The following is a 17,352-nucleotide window of genomic DNA, read 5'->3' as shown; positions in this document are numbered from 1 at the left end:
TGAAATAATTGAAAATACAAAAACAACAAACAAGTGAAACAAATTACAGCCTATCTGGTGACTAACACAAAGACAGGTACAATCACCCACGAAATACAACGCGCACTCAGGCTACCTAAATACGGTTCCCAATCCGAGACAACTAGAATCAGCTGACTCCAATTAGGAATCGCCTCAGGCAGCCAAGCCTAACTAGACACACCCCTAATAATACACACTCCCAATTAATACAAACCCCAATACGAAATACAACAAATAAACCCATGTCACACCCTGGCCTACCCAAACATATAACAAAAACACAAGATACAATGACCAAGGCGTGACAACTCAATGCCTCTTTGCTTGACATTATGGGAAAATCAAAAGAAATCTGCTAAGACCACAGAAAAAAAATTGTAGACCTCCACAAATCTGGTTCATCCTTGGGAGCAATTTCCAAACAACCTGAAGGTACCACGTTCATGTCTACAAACAATAGTGCGCAAGTATAAACACCATGGCACCACGCAGTCGTCATACCCCTCAGGAAGGAGACGCATTTTGTCTCCTGGAGATGAACGTACTTTGGTGGGAAAAGTGCAAATCAATCCCAGAAAAACAGCAAATGACCTTGTGAATATGCTGGAGGAAACAGGTACAAAAGTAGCTATATCCACAGTAAAACGAGTCCTATATCGACATAACCTGAAAGGCCGCTCAGAAAGGAAGAAGCCACTGCTCCAAAAACGCCATAAAAAAGCCAGACTACAGTTTGCAACTGCACATGGAGACAAAGATCGTACTTTTTGGAGAAATGTCCTCTGGTCTGATAGAAAAAATAGAACTGGTGCACTTCACAAAATAGATGGCTTCATGAGGCAGGAAAATTATGTGGATATATTGAAGCAAAATCTGAAGACATCAGTCAAGAAGTTAAAGCTTGGTCGCAAATGGGTCTTCCAAATGGACAACGACCCCAAGCACACTTCCAACATTGTGGCAAAATGGCTAAAAAGTTCTTGTAACTAGGGGGCAGCATTTTCATTTTGGGAAAAATAATGTTCCCAATGTAAACGGGCTATTTTGTCAGGACAAGATGCTAGAATGCTCAGGGATTCAATCTAGCAACCTTTACGGTTGCTGGCCCAACGCTCTAACCACTAGGCTACCTGCCACCCTGGAAAATTAGGGTTAAGTACCTTGCTCAAGGACACCTGTCAGCTCGGGTATTCAAACCAGCGACCTTTCGGTTACTAGCCCAACGCTCTAACCTCTAGGCTACCTGCCGCCCATGAACTTGTCACCATATTCTACTAATTCTCATACAGCCAGGCTCAACCATTAAACCCACATAGGTCTACTGAACGGAGCCTTGCTCAACCATTAAACCCACATAGGTCTACTGAACGGAGCCTTGCTCAACCATTAAACCCACATAGGTATACTGAACGGAGCCTTGCTCAACCATTAAACCCCCCTAGGTCTACTGAACGGAGCCTTGCTCAACCATTAAACCCCCCTAGGTCTACTGAACGGAGCCTTGCTCAACCATTAAACCCCCCTAGGCCTACTGAACGGAGCCTTGCTTAACCATTAAACCTCACATAGGTCTACTGAACGGAGCCTTGCTCAACCATTAAACCCCACATAGGTCTACTGAACGAAGCCTTGCTCAACCATTAAACCCCCCTAGGCCTACTGAACGGAGCCTTGCTCAACCATTAAACCCACATAGGTATACTGAACGGAGCCTTGCTCAACCATTAAACCCACATAGGCCTACTGAATGGAGCCTTGCTCAACCATTAAACCCAAATAGGCCTACTGAACAGAGCCTTGCTCAACCATTAAACCCACATAGGTCTACTGAACGGAGCCTTGCTCAACCATTAAACCCACATAGGTATACTGAACGGAGCCTTGCTCAACCATTAAACCCCCCTAGGCCTACTGAACAGAGACTTGCTCAACCATTAAACCCCCCTAGGCCTACTGAACAGAGACTTGCTCAACCATTAAACCCACATAGGCCTACTGAACGGAGCCTTGCTCAACCATTAAACCCCCCTAGGCCTACTGAACAGAGACTTGCTCAACCATTAAACCCCCCTGGGCCTACTGAACAGAGACTTGCTCAACCATTAAACCCACATAGGCCTACTGAACGGAGCTTTGCTCAACCATTAAACCCCCCTAGGCCTACTGAACGGAGCCTTGCTCAACCATTAAACCCCCCTAGGTCTACTGAATTGAGCGGATCATGTAAAAATTTAAAGCACAATAGCGTTTGACATAGTACCTCTAGCTAGATATCAAACAAGCATACTTGGTTTAAATTGATCTGAAAACATGTTCTTTGATGTTTTTCAATTGCCAACGGCGAAGTAAATTGGTTTAATGGAGGCCAACAAACAATGGTGTTGTTCTGCTAGAATGCAAGGGAGCCCTCACATTTTATATTTTGAGTATAAAAGTAGCTGGTAAAAATTATTTCTGAAGCTGAATCAATGTCCCGCAAGATCACATAATGAAGAATTGGTATTTTACATAACAGAACCGAATATAATAGCATATCATAGTAGGCCTATAACGTTACTGTTACACCAAAAACACATCGTTTCTAGTGAGATTTTAGGCTGGTTAGCTGAAGCTGAATAGTCGCATTTCTTTTCTCATGCGGCCACAACTCAACAACCGGTCGCGCCTCTCGGCAACATATACACTGAGTGTACAAAATATTAAGAACACCTTCCAAATATTGAGTTGCAACAAGCTGTCGAAAGCGTTCCACTGGGATGCTGGCCGATGTAGACCCCAATGCTTCCCACAGTTGTGTTAAGTTGGCTGGATGTCATTCTTGATACACACCGGAAACTGTTGAGCGTTTTAAAAAAACAGCAGCGTTGCAGTTCTTGACACAAACTGGTGCGCTGGTAAGGACTACATTTACATTTAACATTTAAGTCATTTTGCAGACGCTCTTATCCAGAGCGACTTACAAATTGGTGCATTCACCTTATGACATCCAGTGGAACAACCACTTTACAATAGTGCATCTAAATATTTTAAGGGGGGGAGGGGGGGTGAGAAGGATTACTTTATCCTATCCTAGGTATTCCTTAAAGAGGTGGGGTTTCAGGTGTCTCCGGAAGGTGGTGATTGACTCCGCTGTCCTGGCGTCGTGAGGGAGTTTGTTCCACCATTGGGGAGCCAGAGCAGCGAACAGTTTTGACTGAGCTGAGCGGGAACTGTACTTCCTCAGTGGTAGGGAGACTACACCCGTTCAAAGGCACATTTCACCGGTAAAACGTGAAGACCTATCATTCACGATTGACAGTGATGATGGCCTATTTTGAAATGAGGTCCGCCTAACTTGGTGTTTGAGGTTATTAAAAATATATAATTTTCTTGAAACAATATGTGTGGGCTTAGACAGACGTTGCAATTGGAGGGCAACATTTTGAGAAATTACGTCATTTACTATTTTTTCCCCCACAAGACAGAAATAATGCACTCTCCGCTAATAGAGCAAGAGCACAGTACAACAGCCCCTGTAGCTCTGCACAGATATAAAGGCAATTTAATTGCATCCATTGGCTGACTGATAATAAATGAGTACTGTGCGCCCTCGTGTGGCCTCGTGTGTTTATGGTTGCCAGGCAACGAGAGAACAAAATCATTTTTGCGAATGATACACTTTGAATTTCGTGTCTTGGGCTGGTTTGCTATAAAGTTGCACACTACGTATCGTCTCTCGTCTTTTTTCTGTATTGTATTCGAATTTATACAAAAAGGATGGCTTCGGCTAAGCAGTCAAAAGAAAAGGATCCTGCGGATATTGTTAATCAGAACGCAATTCACATCGAGACCATAAAGAAAGAGAATAGGAGCCAAAAAGTGTACACGCTATTTAGCATCAACCCGTACAAAAGACGTAAGCACATCCCACCTCGGTAGAAAGATGTGGATTAATGTGAACGAGGAGGAATTACATGATGAACAACCCCTTTTTCTCATCTTCTTTCACTTCTCAGTTCACATTTTGACTGACAAACCTATGGCTGGCAACAAGACACACGACAAAGTGCAGGAGGACCGTAAGTATGCCTAATAGCTCTTCAATGTAATGAGATGTTGGCCAGTCTGTTCGATCAGGGTTTCCCAAACTGTCATGGGGCCCTCCGTGTTCACGTTTTGATCGTTACCCAAGGACTATACAGCTGATTAAAATAACCAACTCCATTATTTGAAACAGCTGTGTGGTGCAGGGGGCAAAACCCAAAACGTGCACCCAGGACCGTTTGGGAAACCCTGTCTGATTGTTTTATCCCCCAGCTGCTTTCCTAAGGGCCATCCACAGGGCTTGTTTGGAGCCAACCAAGAAATACACTCACCCCCAAACTGAGAGCCAGGAGATAGGCTGGATATCCAGACCTCTGGTAAGAAACCCCTCTTTGTGAGTGATGAGCAGGAAAATAGCTACTTTTCAAAATGGTTTGACAAGCTGTGTCCCCTTTACTTCCAGGTATTTGTTGTCATGTCCCCTGTCTGAGTGTCCTAAGCCTGTTGTCACCGCCCTCTAAAATAGCTTTTCTGCCCTGAGATGGTTTCAGATCGCAGCGATAGAAGACTGAACTGGTCACGGCAGAACTCTGAGATCACCAAGTACATGGATGCAGCATGGCGTCTCAAAGAACAGACACAGAACCTGGGTTAGATCTACAGCCTTCATTATAACCTGGGTTAGACCTACCAGACTTCATTATGATAACCTGGGTTAGATCTACAGCCTACCAGACTTCATTACGATAACCTGGGTCATTGGTCTCTTTACTGGATAAAAAACGAGTGGAAACACAGCTATGAAGAATAATACTTTACTGTCCAAAGGAAATACAATGTAACTGGTTGCAGGCAGACCTACTGTAATTAAGCAATAAGGCCCAAGGGGGTGTGGTATATGGCCAATATACCACAGCTAAGGGCTGTTCTTGTGTGCAACGCAGAGTGCCTGGATACAACCTGGAGCCATGGTATATTGACCATGTACCACAAACCCCCAAGGTGCCTTAATGCTATTATAAACTAGTTACCAACATAATTAGAAGAGTGAAAATAAATAGTCACACTTGTGGTATATCAGACCATATACCACGGCTTTCAGTCAATCAGCATCCAAGGCTTGAAACACTCAGTTTATAACAAACACCACACCAGAGAAACATGAAGCTGCATACTAATCATTCATTCAAGTTAAACAGATGCAGGTGTAGCCTGGTCCCTGTTTGTGCTCTTGCCATCTCCATCAGTCATTGTCAAGCAAACCTCAGCATGAAATTAGTTGGTATAATAGCACAGACTGGCACTCAGGCTAGAGAAGGGGTTATTCTTGCCCAAAATGTACCAACTATTGTCATACCGGCAACCTGTTTGCAGAAGAAACATTTACCCAGATCTATAGAAAGTAATACATTGGCCCACTACACATTAATAATATTGATACATGGAAAAGGCCAAACACGACAGCTGTTCAATATTAGAAAATGTCACATCCCTAAAGGTAGTGAATCAGGGGGTCAATAAGGAGACTTGCTAAGTGTGCATTTGACAAAAATCTATCAAGTATTTACTCAAACTAGATGACATACATTTGTGGAAGTGGCTTCATCATTGTTTTCACTTTCAGCAAATAGTTTCACAAACATAGACGCCTTACAACAAAGTATAAAGATCTCCTTTAAAAGATACATGGATTTATTTTACTGCCGATAATAAAATGTCATTGTACCGTTGATGTCCATATTCATGTTAGAGGTTTAAACCATTAAAAAAAAACATTGAATTTGGCATGTTTAGTACAGCTCTGTCTGGTTTTCATATGGAGACATTTTAAAGCTTGTCATCTTGGTGATACTCTAGGAAGGACATCTTGTGGTATTGGTGATACTCTAGGAAGGACATCTTGTGGTATTGGTGATACTCTAGGAAGGACATCTTGTGGTATTGGTGATACTCTAGGAAGGACATCTTGTAGTCTTGGTGATACTCTAGGAAGGACATCTTGTGGTATTGGTGATACTCTAGGAAGGACATCTTGTAGTCTTGGTGACACTCTAGGAAGGACATCTTGTAGTCTTGGTGATACTCTAGGAAGGACATCTTGTAGTCTTGGTGATACTCTAGGAAGGACATCTTGTAGTCTTGGTGATACTCTAGGAAGGACATCTTGTGGTATTGGTGATACTCTAGGAAGGACATCTTGTGGTATTGGTGATACTCTAGGAAGGACATCTTGGGAAATCATCACACAAAAGGCCTCCAGATCAGTCCACTGCCCCAAGGGCTCCATGAAGGGTGGTGTGTGTGATCAAGAAGAGAAAGAGAGGACTTCTCTCTAATATTACCTCCTTCCAGAAGTTGGGATGCAATGTGGCAAAGACCGAAGACAACACACACACACCTCTTTAGGAGCGACCCTTCATCTTCTTGCGTGCATTCTTGCCCGGTCGTTTCTGAAGGAATTGAAGAAAAAGGGATCAAAATGACAAATTAACTAACTTTTTTTCAATAACAAACCAAATGTACCATCACTATAAACACAATATTTTAATTCAAAATGTGATATTGTATGACCCATTCATGGTTTCCTGTCAGTGACTTACAGCCCCTCCTTTGACGGGGCCCCTTCCGCCTGGTCCTGCTTTGCCTCCTTTCCCTCCCTTTCCTCCTTTCCCATGAGCCACCTTGGCTCTGAACCCTGACACATCGTTGTGGCTGTCCTTGGTGTTCCACTTGGTTCCACTTTTCTTCCCGCCAAAGCCAAACCTCTGGTCTTTATACTTCCTCTTAGCATTGGGCCTGTCAAGTCAGAGACTTCAGTTTTAGTCCAAGTACATATAGATTTGATATAAAAGCACTGAATACAATGAATATAGGTAGGTAGTTGAAGCATTGTGAACAACATTCCCATGTCTGTGCAGCATCTTACCCTTTCTTGTTCATGGCCTTTTTATCAGGTGTTTGGCCACCGGCCCCTTTCCCTGCACCTCCTTTAGCTGGAGCGCCTCCTTTAGCAGTCTTCTGATCTCCTTCCAGGAAGTCCAGTTTGTCAGTCATGCCTGCAAGAGAGGAGGGTGTTTACCGTTATGAATCACATTTAGCAGATGTCACCCAAAGCAACTTACCAACCAAAATAGTGTAAACAACATGGGTGACTTGGGTGGTAAACAAAACATGCAGAACTGAGGACCCACCTTTTTGATACCTCTTCACTGAAGACATCATGGCCTTCTTCTCCCTCTGTCTCTTCTGAATAACCTCTACTTGTACCTACAACACCAATTTCATAAGATCACATTCACCAAGAGGATATAATAAAAAAGTACAATTCCTGTGAGACCCCCACTGCTGTCATGTAAGATGAAAGGAGACTGACCTTCTTGCCATACTTCCTCTGTTCTCTTAGTTTCTTGGCCTTTTCCGACTTCTCCATCATGATCTGCTTCGTGATGAGTTTCTTCCTGATCTGTAGGAAAAGATAAAGGATTGCATTATTCATGACCACACCAGTGTTTAGACCAGATTTGAAATTGCTGGACAAATGTGCATATCAAATAGAATCTCAGTTGGATGCCAGCCACGTGTCAGGTAAAGTGTAAATCACGGTCCACAGACACCAGGAGTCGATAGTCCAACGCCCCATTGTGACATACCTCGCCACACGGCTCTGAGACAAACAGCCGCGAGGGACGAACAGCCCGAATGTGCACCTCCTTACAATTCCCACCAAATGAGTCTCCGGTACACACCCTTTATTAATTTGAATGCATTGACAGTTGGACAAATTGCTTGAACTGCTCTAAGAATTAGAGAAGTATGAAAGCCAACAGTCCAATGTCCTTCAACACTGCTGTGCGTATGCATACACAATATGGACTATGTTAAATTCTTAATGCTTTGTTAGGAGTGCCCACTGCCAATTCATTGTGACCATCATGGAAATTACTGCAATTATAATACAAGAAATGATAGCCTACCAAGTGTACGTTGGTGCCTTGCACAAAGCATGTCTCCCTCCATCCATTTAGCTTGCCAAAACCTCTGCTGCGGAGTCAATTTATTTTTCCACTTGTCTTGCCTCCATCCTTGGTAAAGTAGCTAGTTAGCTATCAAGCAAGCATTGCAGTTTTTAGCATTTTTAAGCTAACTACTCAACCAGGCATTAGATCAGTGGAATACTCCTTGGTGGACTAGGTAAAAAAGTTCTCTTTTATGAAGAGTAATCGAGCAAAACGTCCTAAAATACAAACACACTTCTCCCCTGTGTGCATACAGTTGTGTCCGACCAACATTGTGGTGATACTGATGGTTTCTCGGGACTGATTGCTTCTACGGTTGTGGCTACAAAGTACAACTATGGGAATAGTCGTGACTTCAAGTAGTAGGTTAGGAGAATTAGGTTAAGGTTAGGGAAAGGGTTATGCTTAGCTAAAATACTGCAGCTGTACTCCATCTAGCCACAACCTTAAAATCTATCTGTTCTGAGAATCCACCAGTATTACAACACCACTACCATGATACAATGTTGCAAGGTCCTTAGAGAGCACAAGTGCAAGACAGGGTGTCTTCTAATTGCACAATCTGTCTGAACCAACCAATGTGATTTACAGAGGATTTTTATTTTCATCACGATACCTTTTGCAAATCAATGTTTATTTGTTTGCATGCATTTATCTACCAAAAGCCTGTAAAAACATTGACCACCCCCTTTGTTTTAACACTCACTGTTTATTATCTATGGTCACTTTACCTACATGTACAAATTACCTCGACTAACCTGTACCTCCTGTATATAGCGTGGTTATTGTTATTTTGTTGGTTTAGTTTACATTTTTTACTTCAGCTAATTGAGTAAATATTTTCTTAACTATTTCTTGAACTGCATTGTAAGTAAGCAGGTAGCGGCTACCTGGGGCACGAACCGAAAGGTTGTAAGACCGAATCCCCGAGCTGACAAGGTCTGTCATTCTGCCCTTTAACAAGTCAGTTCCTAGGCCGTGCCTAATTAAATAAAGGTTTACACACACACACACAAAAAAGCCATTCAGTGTAAGGTTGTTGTACTCAGCAAATAAAAGTGAAAAATAAAATGTGATTTGAATTAATGGCTAAAGGAATAGCTCGACAACCAAACCTGATGCAATTCAGTCACATACATATAAAGACAGATGGCAAGATCTCTGGGAGTAAGGCCAGAGCAGGACATCCTACCTTCTGCATTTGCTGGTCTGACTTGGCCATCTCTGCAAAGTAGTCCTCAGGTCTCTTGGTGGCTATCTTCAGCTTCAGTAGCCGGGGCATCGCTTCCAGAACAGCTTCTTGGGCTTGACGGTAACTGGAAGAGATCAATGAAAGAGAGGATATGGTTTACAATTGCTATGACTAGGACAGCATCATGACATTGCAACAAATTATCTGTCCACTGATAAGACTGTATGGACATTAGACATGAGACACTCACAAGAACATCTCTCTCTGGAAGTCGTCATCTGGGTTGATGTCTTCGCTGGCCTTGTTGTCGAGTCTGCCCTCGGACTTGGCAACGATGTCATCAGCGGGGAGATTGACCATGTCCAGCCTCTCTATCCAGGGTAGTGTGTTCTTACGAAAGTCAGCGAGGCATTGTTTCAAACCCTCCTGTCCACAACCATGAATTAAATACGGATCATATTAGAACAGCTAATAATTTGTGACTTATGGGTCGAATAAAGCATGAATGAGAGACAATGGTGGCTTTCTGGTCGCAGACACGTGCGCATGTCAACACTCACCACATTGTTGACAATCTTCTTCGGTTCTTGTGTTGTAAAGTTCAACCCAGGCTTTAACAATCCCTTTGCGAATGCATCTTGAAGCTAATGAAAACGAAAAACACACCACAGTTACGCCTTGTTAACGGATACATTGTTAGTTAACTAGCTAGCTAAATTGGCTAATGTTCGCTAGCAAGCTATAAAATACCCGGTTACCTCTCCGTCAGATAATTCGCTGTCCTGCTCAGACGTCTCACCTAACTGCTCGTCATCTTCAATAATATCCATGGTATAGTCAACGAGAATGATTGAATACAAACAGTGATTTTGTGGACCAAATACCATAAAATCCGTGCTCATATGGAGCGGTTCACGTGAGAAGGAATTGGCGTCTGTAAAGGGTACACCGAAAATGTCTTCCGGTGAAACACCCGCCCCGAAGTCATCAAATGTTCCTATCGGAAGTTTTCTTTTGCAGCTGTCTACAGCTCTCATGTATAACTCGTGAAAAAAGGAACAGAGGACAATAAACCTTAGTGTGAATTTCCGACATATATTCGGTTTATAATGATATAGGTTTATGCTTTAATGAGTTATAATCGTTACTTATTATGTAATTATGCATTGTATGAAAGCTTCTCCATAGTGATAGAATTTAACGATAACATTCTATTCGTATTATTTTCCACGCTTCGGCAAAAATAGCATGTCAATCTCAATTATTTATTAATTTGTATTTTCAATACAGATAAGTAGCTAGCCTAGTAAAATAAGACGATCATTTATTTTCCAAGTTGAGCTTTACGGTTCCAGTAACTCTATAACAAGCATGGAAGATCAGGCGTTGTAGATGTAAGCTTCAAGGGACAGGAGGCAATTTCAGATTAAGGTGAAAATGATTAATATGGCCATACAGAATTGAATTAGTATCCTTTCGACTTTTTCCTGCTACATAAAGATAAAACCCCTAAATGATTTTTCTTCTTTCCCTTTTACTGGCAGATTTTAGTCTGCAGTTTTGACGTGACAGGACTGTGTGATGTCTGGAGTGGTGGCCCAGTGTCACTACAGCTTTGGTCAGCGGACTGGCGTGGCAAATAACTTGTGCTACTTTGATGAGCAGACTGTCATCTTCCCATCTGGGAACAACTGTGTTCATTACAACATAGATCAGAAATGGCAGAGGTTCATCCCAGGTATTTGCCACGCTCACTTCTCAGGATTATAACAATATGTCTAGGGTCAGGGTGTTTTATAGATGTTTAGTGTTTCTGACACTACAGCGCTCTCTGAAATCTTTTCATCGCCAAACATAAACCTGGTATTCAAAACAGAATTAGCTGTTAACAACCTGTTCAATTCATCCAACTTCTAGTTATGTTTTCTTTGTGATTCATCCTTGATTTTGCTTCTCAGGTTTGGAGAGGAGTCAGGGGATGTACGCCCTGGCCATCAGCTCAAACCGCCGCTACCTGGCAGTATCGGAGCGTGGCGAGAGGGCCACCATTACCGTGTATGACCTGCAGCACGAGCAGAGCCGGAAGAGGAAGGTGCTGAGCGGAGGGGACATCCCTGTCCATGAGTTTGTCTCAATGGCGTTCTCCACGGACTCCAAGTACTTCATCGGCCAATCAGGGGCGCCGGACTACATCCTCTTCTATTGGATGTGGGAGAAGCAGAAGATCATGGCCATGGTGAAGACCACTGTGGCGGCTAACCCAGTCAACCAGGTGAGGTCGGACTGCTCTCTTGTTAGCAGTGGTGTAAAGTACTTCAGTAAACATACTTTAAAGTACTACTGAAGTGTTTTTTTGGGGTATCTGTACTTCACTTTACTATTTATATTTCTGACTATTTTTTATTTTTTACTTCAGTACATTCCGAAAGAAAATGATGTACTTTTTACGCCATACATTTTCCCTGACACCTAAAAGTACTTGTTACATTTTGAATGCTTAGCAGAACAGGAAGAATATGAAATTCACACGCTTATCAAGAGAACATCCTTGGTTTTACCTACTGATTCTGATCTGGCGGACTCACTAGACACACATGCTTCATTTGTAAATGATGTCTGAGTGTTGGAATGTGCCCCTGGCTATCTGTACATTAAAAAAACAAGAAAATGGTGCTGTCTGGTTTGCTTAATATAAGGAATTTACTTTTGATACTTAATTATATTTAAAACCAAATACTTTTAGACTTTTACTCAAATATTTTACAGGGTGACTTTCACTTTTTCATTTTCTATTAAGGTATCTTTACTTTTACTCAAGTATGACAATTGGGTACTTTTCCCATGACAGCATGTTAGTGGGGCCAGGGAAGTGTCCTTGGCAATGAAACGGTGGTGTGGAATGATCAGCATGTTCATTCAAAATAGCAGTGTTATTTTTCCATTTAAAAGGCATTAAATAACCTTACTGGTCCTTGCTCCTTACTCTGTTGTAGTATCAACTCTGTAGCTGATCAGACACATACTAATTTACTTACACAAGCTATATTTCAATGGTACTGTCTCACACTATATGTTTCCAGGTCAGTTTGAACCCATATGACAACACCCAGATCTGTGTGAGTGGGAATGGGGTCTTCAAGCTGTTCCGCTATGCAGAGGGGGCTCTGAAGCAGTCCACCTTCCAGAAGCTGGAGACCCATCAAATCAAATCAAATTGATTTATATAGCCCTTCGTACATCAGCTGATATCTCAAAGTGCTGTACAGAAACCCAGCCTAAAACCCCAAACAGCAAGCAATGCAGATGTAGAAGCACGGTGGCTAGGAAAAACTCCCTAGAAAGGCCAAAACCTAGGAAGAAACCTAGAGAGGAACCAGGCTGTGGGGTGGCCAGTCCTCTTCTGGCTGTGCCGGGTGGAGATTATAACAGAACATGGCCAAGATGTTCAAATGTTCACAAATGACCAGCATGGTCGAATAATAACAAGGCAGAACAGTTGAAACTGGAGCAGCAGCACAGTCAGGTGGACCGGGGACAGCAAGGAGTCATCATGTCAGGTAGTCCTGGGGCACGGTCCTAGGGCTCAGGTCCTCCGAGAGAGAGAAAGAAAGAGAGAATTAGAGAGAGCATATGTGGGGTGGCCCGTCCTCTTCTGGCTGTGCCGGGTGGAGATTATAACAGAACATGGCCAAGATGTTCAAATGTTCATAAATGACCAGCATGGTCGAATAATAGTAAGGCAGAACAGTTGAAACTGGAGCAGCAGCATGGCCAGGTGGACTGGGGACAGCAAGGAGTCATCATGTCAGGTAGTCCTGGGGCATGGTCCTAGGGCTCAGGTCCTCCGAGAGAGAGAAATAAAGAAGGAGAGAATTAGAGAACGCACACTTAGATTCACACAGGACACCGAATAGGACAGGAGAAGTACTCCAGATATAACAAACTGACAAACTGACCCTAGCCCCCCGACACAAACTACCGCAGCATAAATACTGGAGGCTGAGACAGGAGGGGACAGGAGACACTGTGGCCCCATCCGAGGACACCCCCGGACAGGGCCAAACAGGAAGGATATAACCCCACCCAATTTTGCCAAAGCACAGCCCCCACACCACTAGAGGGATATCTTCAACCACCAACTTACCCATAACTTGTTGTCCCACACCTGGGTGTCTGAGGACAGGGTGATAGCCGGGACAGAGGCAGGCAGGCTGATGGTGTTTGGAGACCTGCGATGGGATATGTGTGTGTCCACCAAGACCACCATGTCACAGGACCCAGACAGGTGGGCATAGGGAGAAAAAGACAAGCTGGGGTTGAAAGAACTCCAAACAGATGTCACCAACACATTGTAAGAGTGACCATGTTGTACAGTTTTCAATTTAAAAAAATACTTTTTACAGTGCAAAGGGAAATGATGAAGAGTCCCTTCCTCAGTTGCCTCGGGTTACAGTCATCACAGCGTACACCAAAGGCTTTGCCTACTCGGCCGGTCCTGGGACTATGTGTCAGTTTGAGAGAACCGACGATAAGACAACTACAGGAAGACCAGGGAGATAAAGGGTAAGAAAGCTTTCACCTCGCTTCGTTTCTATCACTCTTTCCAGGAATATGTTGTATAGAACTAAGCTCATTATTTGTGTGTGTGTGTGTTTTTTATTTTAAGAGTTTTATTCCAAAACACTATATATCCATTTTCAGAAATGTTGGAAAATTTGCTTTTATCGTTTAAAGAAATTATGAAAGAGATTGATGTGTTTTTTCACTATCTCGTCATGGCATGGGGTTGTTCAATGACGGACATGTATTTGTTTAAATCTATAATGGTGTAGGGTTTCACTTCAGAGAGACAAATAATCATGTTTTTGCTAAATGCTACATATTCGTCACACTCTCAGAGAAATAAGTAGTACTGTTAGGTTTTACACAGTCAAATGTAACAAATAACCACATTTTTTATGAATACATTTATATTATATTTGTCATTTTAGCAGATGCTCTTATCCAGAGCGACTTACAGTAAGTGCATTCATCTTAAGATAGCTAGGTGAGACGACCACATATCACAGTTAAATATACAGGATGTGAACATTACATTCCAGCTAAACAGTGGCTACATAGTGTTTAGCAAAAACAAAAACAAAATTCATACACATCTAAAATCTTGGAATCAAAATTCTGAGAACAGTAATACTTTACACATACATTAAGTTACCCATAAGCAAGCATTTCTGATGAAGAAACACAAATGGGAATAATTGATGGACATAGCATTTAGGAAATAAACGGTCCCATCCAGATCCCCCCAGACCAGTGCAGCCACGAGCCCAGCCAGGCAGAGCAGCAGCAGATCGTCTCTCTGGTCATCAGTCCATCAGAGGAGACTGTAGTGACCAGTACAGACTGGGGTCAGCTCAACATTATCACCCTGTCCTCTGCTGAGATGAGCAAGGGGGAGCAGGCTCAGTTTGAGTTCCTGTCCTATTCCTTCCACTCCTTGTCTATCACTGGTCTGTCCATATGTATCCGTAAGCCCTTCATCGCTACCTGTTCCCTGGACCAGTCCGTACTCATCTGGAACTTCGAGACCAAGTAAGAGTTAGTCTCCCTCTCCCTTCCCCCTTAGCCTTTTATCAGGTCTGTCTCCCTCTGTCATGTTTTGTCTTATATTGTCTTGTCATTTTGCTTTTCCTTCTGTTCGTTTTCCCCCTGCTGGTCTTTTTAGGTTCGTTTCCCTTTTTCTCTCTCCCTCTCTCTCTCTCTTCTCTCTATCGTTCCGTTCCTGCTCCCAGCTGTTCCTATTCTCCTAATCAATCATTTAGTCTTCCCACACCTGTTCCCTGTCTTTTCCCCTGATTAGAGTCCCTATTTCTCCCCTTGTTTTCCGTTTCTGCCCTGTCGGATCCTTGTATATTGTTCACCGTGCTGTGTCTTTGTATCGCCCTGTCGTGCCGTGTTTCCCTCAGATGCTGCGTGGTGAGCAGGTGTCTGACTCTGCTACGGTCAAGTGCCTTCCCGAGGCAACCTGCAGTTTATTATCGAGTCTCCAGTCAGTTCTCGTGATTACGAGTGGAATTGTTTTTTATGCTTTATTTACCGCTCCGATTTGTCTAGGAGTAGTGCTATTTCCTTTAACTGGATTAAAGACTCTGTTTTCGCCAAGTCGCTTTTGGGTCCTCATTCACCTGCATAACAGAAGGATCCGACCAAAGAATGGACCCAGTGACTACAGACGCTCGTAACACTGCCGTCGAGATCCAAGGAGCCATGCTCGGCAGACACGAGCAGGAATTGTCTGCTGCTCGTCATGCCATGGAGAACCTGGCCGCTCAGGTTTCCGACCTCTCTGGACAGTTCCAGAGTCTTCGTCTCGTGCCACCTGTTACTTCCTGGTCTGCCGAGCCTCCGGAACCTAGGGTTAATAACCCACCTTGCTACTCCGGGCAGCCCAAGGAGTGCCGCTCCTTTCTCACCCAGTGTGATATTGTGTTCTCTCTCCAACCCAACACATACTCTAGAGAGAGAGCTCGGGTTGCTTACGTCATTTCACTCCTTACTGGCCGGGCTCGAGAGTGGGGCACAGCTATCTGGGAGGCAAGGGCTGATTGTTCTAACAATTACCAGAACTTTAAAGAGGAGATGATTCGGGTTTTTGACCGTTCAGTTTTTGGTAGGGAGGCTTCTAGGGCCCTGGCTTCCCTATGCCAAGGTGATCGATCCATAACGGATTACTCTATAGAGTTTCGCACTCTTGCTGCCTCTAGTGACTGGAACGAGCCGGCGCTGCTCGCTCGTTTTCTGGAGGGACTCCACGCAGTGGTTAAAGATGAGATTCTCTCCCGGGAGGTTCCTTCCAGTGTGGACTCTTTGATTGCTCTCGCCATCCGCATAGAACGACGGGTAGATCTTCGTCACCAAGCTCGTGGAAGAGAGCTCGCGTCAACGGTGTTTCCCTGCTCCGCATCGCAACTATCTCCCTCCTCTGGCTCAGAGACTGAGCCCATGCAGCTGGGAGGTATTCGCATCTCGACTAAGGAGAGGGAACGGAGGATCACCAACCGCCTGTGCCTCTATTGCGGATTTGATGGACATTTTGTCAATTCATGTCCAGTAAAAGCCAGAGCTCATCAGTAAGCGGAGGGCTACTGGTGAGCGCTACTACTCAGGTCTCTCCATCTAGATCCTGTACTACTATGTCGGTCCATCTACGCTGGACCGGTTCGGGTGCTACATGCAGTGCCTTGATAGACTCTGGGGCTGAGGGTTGTTTCATGGACAAAGCATGGGCTCGGAAACATGACATTCCTTTCAGACAGTTAGACAAGCCTACGCCCATGTTCGCCTTAGATGGTAGTCATCTTCCCAGTATCAGATTTGAGACACTACCTTTAACCCTCACAGTATCTGGTAACCACAGTGAGACTATTTCTTTTTTGATTTTTCGTTCACCTTTTACACCTGTTGTTTTGGGTCATCCCTGGCTAGTATGTCATAATCCTTCTATTAATTGGTCTAGTAATTCTATCCTATCCTGGAACGTTTCTTGTCATGTGAAGTGTTTAATGTCTGCCATCCCTCCCATTTCTTCTGTCCCCACTTCTCAGGAGGAACCTGGCGATTTGACAGGAGTGCCGGAGGAATATCATGATCTGCGTACGGTCTTCAGTCGGTCCCGAGCCAACTCCCTCCCTCCTCACCGGTCGTATGATTGTAGTATTGATCTCCTTCCGGGGACCACTCCTCCTCGGGGTAGACTATACTCTCTGTCGGCTCCCGAACGTAAGGCTCTCGAGGATTATTTGTCTGTGTCTCTTGACGCCGGTACCATAGTGCCTTCTTCCTCTCCGGCCGGGGCGGGGTTTTTTTGTTAAGAAAAAGGACGGTACTCTGCGCCCCTGCGTGATTATCGAGGGCTGAATGACATAACGGTTAAGAATCGTTATCCGCTTCCCCTTATGTCATCAGCCTTCGAGATTCTGCAGGGAGCCAGGTGCTTTACTAAGTTGGACCTTCGTAACGCTTACCATCTCGTGCGCATCAGAGAGGGGGACGAGTGGAAAACGGCGTTTAACACTCCGTTAGGGCATTTTGAGTACCGGG

At 43.9% G+C, this 17,352-nt stretch overlaps 2 protein-coding genes and 1 pseudogene across 4 annotated transcripts; 2 read left to right on the top strand and 1 right to left on the bottom strand.

Annotated features, from left to right (window-relative positions):
- The first annotated feature begins 3,674 nt into the window (after window positions 1-3,674).
- LOC123996640 (protein FAM183A-like) lies at window positions 3,675-4,850 on the top strand. Its single transcript, XM_046300176.1, has 4 exons — window positions 3,675-3,916; window positions 4,017-4,079; window positions 4,318-4,421; window positions 4,586-4,850. Exons 1-4 carry the CDS (start codon window positions 3,778-3,780, stop codon window positions 4,697-4,699), a joined length of 420 nt encoding a protein of 139 aa, XP_046156132.1. The 5' UTR covers window positions 3,675-3,777; the 3' UTR covers window positions 4,700-4,850.
- LOC123996639 (probable rRNA-processing protein EBP2) lies at window positions 4,844-10,239 on the bottom strand. Of its 3 annotated transcripts, none has more exons than XR_006832018.1 (10): window positions 10,011-10,239; window positions 9,813-9,896; window positions 9,503-9,678; window positions 9,253-9,376; window positions 7,418-7,507; window positions 7,236-7,311; window positions 6,971-7,100; window positions 6,645-6,840; window positions 6,387-6,494; window positions 4,844-6,273 (listed from the first exon to the last, which is right to left on the bottom strand). XR_006832018.1 is itself a non-coding variant. In XM_046300175.1 (9 exons), exons 1-9 carry the CDS (start codon window positions 10,152-10,154, stop codon window positions 6,447-6,449), a joined length of 1,068 nt encoding a protein of 355 aa, XP_046156131.1. In that variant the 5' UTR covers window positions 10,155-10,238; the 3' UTR covers window positions 4,844-6,446. The 3 variants fall into 3 exon arrangements, 1 of the variants encoding a protein (XP_046156131.1); XR_006832019.1 differs by having other exon boundaries at window positions 4,844-6,240; XM_046300175.1 differs by having other exon boundaries at window positions 4,844-6,494; window positions 10,011-10,238.
- Window positions 9,858-17,352, top strand: part of LOC123996466 — a 52,713-nt pseudogene continuing 45,218 nt past the window's right edge.

This window comes from Oncorhynchus gorbuscha, linkage group LG15, assembly GCF_021184085.1.
Source record: "Oncorhynchus gorbuscha isolate QuinsamMale2020 ecotype Even-year linkage group LG15, OgorEven_v1.0, whole genome shotgun sequence".
Lineage (NCBI taxonomy): Eukaryota > Metazoa > Chordata > Actinopteri > Salmoniformes > Salmonidae > Oncorhynchus > Oncorhynchus gorbuscha.
The sequence above is the reverse complement of the archived record's forward strand: the minus strand, read 5'-3'. Positions and strand labels throughout refer to the sequence as shown.